This window comes from Sinocyclocheilus grahami, unplaced genomic scaffold, assembly GCF_001515645.1.
Source record: "Sinocyclocheilus grahami isolate Dianchi unplaced genomic scaffold, SAMN03320097.WGS_v1.1 scaffold482.1, whole genome shotgun sequence".
In the NCBI taxonomy this organism is placed as follows: domain Eukaryota; kingdom Metazoa; phylum Chordata; class Actinopteri; order Cypriniformes; family Cyprinidae; genus Sinocyclocheilus; species Sinocyclocheilus grahami.
Window position 1 is genome coordinate 772094 of NW_015505661.1, and position 6686 is coordinate 778779.

General features: G+C 35.8%; 1 protein-coding gene across 1 annotated transcript in view; it reads left to right on the forward strand.

Moving 5' to 3' along the window:
- Positions 1-894: 894 nt before the first annotated feature.
- Positions 895-6686, forward strand: part of LOC107553825 (docking protein 2-like) — a 25884-nt gene continuing 20092 nt past the window's right edge. The window contains exons 1-3 of the mRNA XM_016236128.1: positions 895-1071; positions 5221-5352; positions 5839-6006. Of these exons, the coding sequence (XP_016091614.1) occupies positions 1012-1071; positions 5221-5352; positions 5839-6006 (360 nt within the window). The 5' untranslated portion in view covers positions 895-1011. The remainder of the gene's footprint in view (positions 1072-5220; positions 5353-5838; positions 6007-6686) is intronic.

Here is a 6686-nt window from a genome sequence, read left to right on the forward strand (position 1 = left end):
TTAATTCTGCAATCCAAAAGGCAGAGGCCTAATATAGAACTGGCATTGGGTCATTATTACATGATGATTAAATACATTTATTTAAATACATTTTATATCACAGGCCTTTACAAATTGTATACATATATTGTATATACACAGTATGTATTTCTTCTTATATTGCTTTAAAGCAGCTTTACAGAAACTCATCACAGGAGAGCATTGTCCTTTGGCACACATACATTACAATAAATATACACATGGCAAACATGATCTAGTTGCACAGTAAGACTATTACTGGTATTGTGTTCATTAAATTATTTAATATGCAAGACAATGCTTAACTTGTGTAGACAATGAATGATTAATTAATAGCCTTTGTCTATCTTAAAACAGCTGGAGAGGTGCAGGCAATGGTCAGTAAATCACCCCTGGTTGTCTGGATGGTAAGTTGGTTTGGGTGTGCGTGTGTGATGGAAACTTGACACACCATAGAGCAGGAAGTTTGCAGTTGACCACAGACCCTGAAAAATAAGATTTTAAAATAGCTCTTATGGGACAAATATAAATCAGTGACGTTACTTACATTACCTTCTTGTTTAATATATATATAAAAAAAGATTAACGATTTACTTCCTAAATTCTCAACAAAATAATATGAGACGATAATATGGAAATGCTCAGGCCTCATGTAATGATGCGAAAAATGTACAATTAATATCATTTGCCTAATTTCCTGGGTTTAAACAGTTTGTGATGTTTTTTAATTTAAAGTACAATGCTGTTTTCTTTCATTTGGGTGCAAAATAACATGAGGAAACTCATGATCTTGAGTAATCATTGTGGCTTTGGCTCTTACAGATGCTCTTGCACAGCTCTGCAAAGAAGTGTAAACTCTTTCAGGCTATACAGGAAGTAGATTTGGCGGAACTTGGAGATGCTGTTTGCGTCACAAGCAAGTTTAGCAGAAGACGTATGATACATTAGATGAGACAGTCTTAAGGAGCTGGGTCGGAGACAAGACCGATAGAAATGGAGGAGGATATTAGAAAGAAGGGGATGCTGTATTTACAACAGCAGCGCTTTGGGAAGGTAAGACAGAACGTGCTTTACTCCCCAGGGGGCTTATATTAAAGAACAATCGTGTTCTTTTATGGTAATGGTCTGGAACTACTGTCATAGAACAAAATGAAGGCTGTACTAAAAAGACTCATTTGGCCTGACCGTAGGTTGTAGCTGCTTTCATAAATTACGGCAAAATAGTGAAATCCATGAATATTGTAAAAAACACTTTTGATGGATGTTTTTTTTTTTTAAATCTCAAATAATTGCAAAATACTACTGGACAGTTGGCCCTTCTTTAGTTACTGATCACTTCAGTTGTTTCTCTTTAATGTGCACCGTAAAAAAACTAAACCAAAAAAACTAAAATTCACCATAAATAAACGGACAACTTCACCATAAAAAAAAATATGTAGCAGCATTTTAACTTAGCATTTTAGTTAATTTCATTAACTGGTATAATAACAGCCAACTGAAGTATTAAAATCAGTTATGAACCTTCATAATACACTGACAACCACCGAAAAACACAGGTGGTCATGAAAAAAGCCACATGTACAGTAGAATCATAGCTCATTACAATGATCTTTCCCAAAAGATGAAGTATATTATAATATTGAAGGTACACACAGTGTCATGCACACAAATATAAAACTCCATCATGTTAACATTAAAATCATAATTCAATAGCTTATCTTTAACTATAATTAACAGGTTTTTACCGTAGTATTTTTACAGTCTTTTGCCATTAATAGTACGACATTTTTACAGTGTGGGGAACTTAATTTACTTAACCTACTCGCATTAAAATATAAAATACTGATAGCGATCACATATTAAAGGTTCATGTTTTTATAAGGGTGTAAAAGTATGTGTTTTTATGCATGTTTGTGCGACCGAAATTATATTTGAACTCACAAGTGAATGAAAAAGATAAATATCATTGGGAAAAAAGCCTTCTGCATTAAAAAATAGTGTGCAGCTTGCTGGACTTATGCATTTCAATTAGTGACCTTCACTTTTCCTAATTTTAACCACATGTTTGTCACCAAATACTCCATATCTATTATGAGCTATTACAATTAGAGAGAAATTCATGAATCATATTAAGCTCATTGGCAGTGTCATGAACAACTTCCTGAACTGTGAACGTGATCCACTTTAATTTGTCCATATTCTCATTTAAAACCATTTTCACTTCATTTTGATTGATGCCGCTGATAATATTGTTGGTTCCGCCATATGGGACTGCAGTAGAGGAATAGGCTGTTGGCATAATTTAGAGGACTTATGGGCTGCTGGAGTCCATTAAAGTGGGTTAATGTTAGCAATAGGATCAGGACTGTCTCTTTAGGAAACCACAAGGAGTGTGTTGCATCTGCAATAGATTATGTGCTGTTTGAGGCCATGAATTTATCTGAAATGGTAGGTAATGTCCGTACCACCGAGATTCTTTAAACTCTTTGTCTTATTACGGGTATTTCCTGACTGAGGAATCTCACACTTTAAATGCTATAAATTGATGCTCACATGATCCAACCATCCTTAGGCACTTCAGCCAAGTTCTCATTATCTTAATTTGCATTCTACATGTGTTTCTTATTGACGTGTATACATTTTCCCATTGGACAGTTTAGTGACTTTTAGTTTAAAAATCATTATGGGAAGATGTACTCTGTTTTTTTTTTACATTAACCACTTCCCATTTTAAGGTCAAAGACAAGTGCAAAAGTGTTGGTAAAATGCAAAATTGTTGGTAATATCGCTGACATTATGAAAACTTTGTTTTACTATGGGGAAGAGTAGGGTAAAGTTTGTCGTTGGGTAAGATATCTCACCCCTTTAATCTAGCTTTTTGTCAATTAACCAGAAGGGATCATCATATGTGATTTATAGATGCATGTGAGTAGTTTAAGAAACTGTTTTTGCATGTCAAAGTAAATTTTGTACATACCAGAAGGAAAATGTTTTAAAAATATACATGATAATGTGAATATTGTGCATCAAGATGAGATTATAAAACAGGATTGTGAATGAGTAATTAGTTTTTTGGGGGAAAACAAGTTTGAAATGTAAATCATATATAACCCAGTGATTCAGCCTACCCATCAATATATGTGAGCCTGGACCACAAAACCAGTCATAAGGGTAAATTTTTTTTCAGAATAAATAAGCTTTCCATTGATGTATGGTTTGTTAGGACAGGACAATATTTGGCTGAGATACAACTATTTGAAAATCTGGAATCTGAGGGTACTAATTTAGAGGAGGAAATTTACAAAATATCTTCATGGAACATGATCTTTACTTAATATCCTAATGATTTTTGGCATAAAAGAAAAATCTATCATTTTGACGCATACAATGTATTTTTGGCTATTGCTACAAATATACCCCAGCGACTTAAGACTGGTTTTGTGGTCCAGGGTCACATATGAGTCAGGTTTTGTCCCAAGATTATATTTTATGGCTCTAATATGTTTTACAGATGTTAGGTGCTTTCTTTTAATGTTGTTTTATATTAGACATCCTGAAATATAATAAGGTCCATTAGTTTTATATCTCATTTTTGTGCATGCCTATAGAGGACAACGCAAATAAAAAAGTGTGACAGTTTACTAGGGCTGGGTAAAAAAATATCGATATCTCGATTATGATCGATTCTCATTCTTACGAAACGATATCGATTCTTAAATCCCATGAATCAATTAGTCTAGCCTGTTTTCAGTTAATGAATGGAACATTGAAGGGCATTTCCCATCCAATCGCAATAAGCATTGTGCTTTGGTACTTTTAATATGAAACAAAGTCTCACCCTGCATCTCAATGTTCATACTATCCATCCTAAATAGTATGTGAGATTAGAATAAGTGTGTCCCAAAGCGTAGTATGTTGAAAAGAGTATGCCAAAAGTCCCCGGATGGTCTACTATTTCAGGTCGATTTTTGAAGTGTAATATTTCATCTGCAACAGCAATGTGAACTTTTATAAACATCCATTTGGTCGTTAACTTTTAAATGCATCATTATGCATAAAATATGAGCAGAGTTCTCCACATGAAAAACCCGCGATTGGCAGATCAACGAGCTACTTCTTTTCTCTCCAGTAGGCTAGGAAGTTAAATGAAATGAAATGTGGAGCATGTTAACTGTGACAAGATGATTGACAGGCCAGTTTACAGTTTACAGTGCGTGTAACAGGTGCGACAGAGCAGTCTTTAAAGACGCAGTTGTGTGACGTGTCCCAAAGCTTGCCTACTTTTCTACTACACACTCAAAAGTGTGTACTTTTTCTTCACCAAAAGAGTACATACTTTAAGGGCATAGTATAAGTAGGCACACTGAGATGCAGCATCAGATTCCAAAGTCTCAAACAATAAATGCCGTTTTGGCGCTATTTAATGTGGAGTGATGCTGTAGTGCAACGCGCCTCGGTTCAATAATAGCGGCAGCGCAAGGCGCACGTGAATTGATCATCTCCTCCACACTAATACCAGTTTCAGCACAAAATAAACATGACTAAACATCCGAAGGTAAGTTAACAGAAAGAGTACAACTTTACAATCCACCATACCCTGTCTCATGTAATCGTTTAATCAGTGTTTCAGCCGCGCAAAGACGTCAATATAGCGGCTTGTAAACAATGTCACATAAGGTCACGTTTACCTCAGAAAAACATATTCGGTGACCATAAACTCATTAGTCAGCTAGAAAAATAAATTGTAGAGAGGGGCATTTTGCTAAATATATGCACCACGTAATATATTCATTATAACTTTTACTGTTCTTCAATGTTTAATTTATATTTTTTTATGACAGCCACCATTTAAATGTTTATATTTAAAAAAACGAATTGAAGTAGAAATATTATGTAATTGTAACTTTTATTATAAAAACTTAATTAAGTGTAATGTAAGCAGTTGTATAGCCTAAAAAATCAGTCAGTTTAAACTTCAATATTATAGTAATGCAGTACCAACTGACTCGTGTATATTTTACAGCATTTTTCCCCTTGAGAAAATTTTGCATGTGTACCAGATATATATCCAAAATAATCGATATTGAATCGAATCAAATTGCAAGCTTGTGAATGAGAATCGAATTGAATCGTGAAATTTGTGTCAAAACCCAGCCCTACAGTTTACATCACTTTCAGCAACGTATCTTCTCTCTGTTTCAGAAATGGCGTAAGGTCTGGTCTGTCCTGTACCGAGAGAGCTCCTGCTCCATCTCTCGCCTTGAGTTTTTTGAGTTTAAAGATGGAGCTGGCAACATGCTGGAGAAAGCCAACCGCAAACAGGAAAACAAAAAGGTGAGCAACAAACCGTGGAGCTCAGATTTTCCATGTTTTGCGAACATAACAAATAATTTGTGGCGTATCTGAGGAGAGTGATGTAGATCCTTTATGTGCCACAGTACATGAACAATCAAACTCGGTGGGGGGTCATGCACATGGTTTATGTGTGGGCGGACATGTACAAACAATTTGCAGGAAGTGCACTTAAATTTGTTCCCATTTCTGCTATGAAATATGACAAACAAAAATCCCCTCTTCCACACAAAAGTAGGATTTTCACAAAAAAAGCTATCTTCTGAAATTAATGCATATGGAGAATGATCAGAAAAAAACGTTCATGTATCATACTACCTACACAATTTGCAAATCTGTACATCGTGGAGCATATTTAAATGTTGGTGTAGTTATACTTGTTGGCAAACATTTCAAAACAAATGGGAAAAAAAAATCACTTTTTTAAGGTTTACATTATCTCATTTGTGTGTTTTTTTTTTATTATAGGTGATAAAAATGAATGACTGCATTCGTGTTTCGGAGGCTGATGTTGAAGGCTGTCCACGGGATTGTGGACCTTTTTTGGTGGAGACAATTGAGAAGACATTTATTTTCGCTGCTGAGACTGCTGAACTTGAGGACTGGATACAGAATCTGTGTGAAATCGCCTTTCCGGTATTTAACACTGCTTTTAAATTGTGTGACGGTCTCTTTCCTACGGTGACCGAGAAGTGCAAAACAAATCACAATTCTGAAAACAAAATAACAAATTACAAACGCAAATCTAAAAAACAAAATAACAATTCAGAAAACACAACAACAATTCAGAAAACATTATAACAAGTCAGAAAACACAACGACAAATCAGACAAACCGGAAGAGGTAGGTATAGTATGAGACAGCGCCATTGGTTTGGGATTGCTCAACGCTGACTGGACGACACATCGGTCAATCAACGTGTACAGGAAGAACCAGCTGAAGAACAGCAGAGTTGTGGTAGAAAGTTCGGAGATGGTATTAAAGTAGCTCTTATTGTATGAATTGCCCTTACTATAGAATAAAAAAATACGGGGAGTCTATTTACATTTAGTTAAAAGTGGCTGTAAATCATCAGCTCTAGTGGCGCAGATGGATAAGTGTGTTGTTACGACCGTCTAGGGCCAGTGGCAACATAAATGAAACCGTCTCGGGTTACTTATGTAACCATGGTTCCCTGAGGGGAACGAGACACTGCGTCCTCTAGGGGTCGCTATGGGGAACGCCTCGTCGTGACCCGTGTCTGAAGCCTACATTGAAAAAACACCAACTTGTTTGGCCGGCGACAGCCATGACGTCACTACCGTCGCGACTAGTAC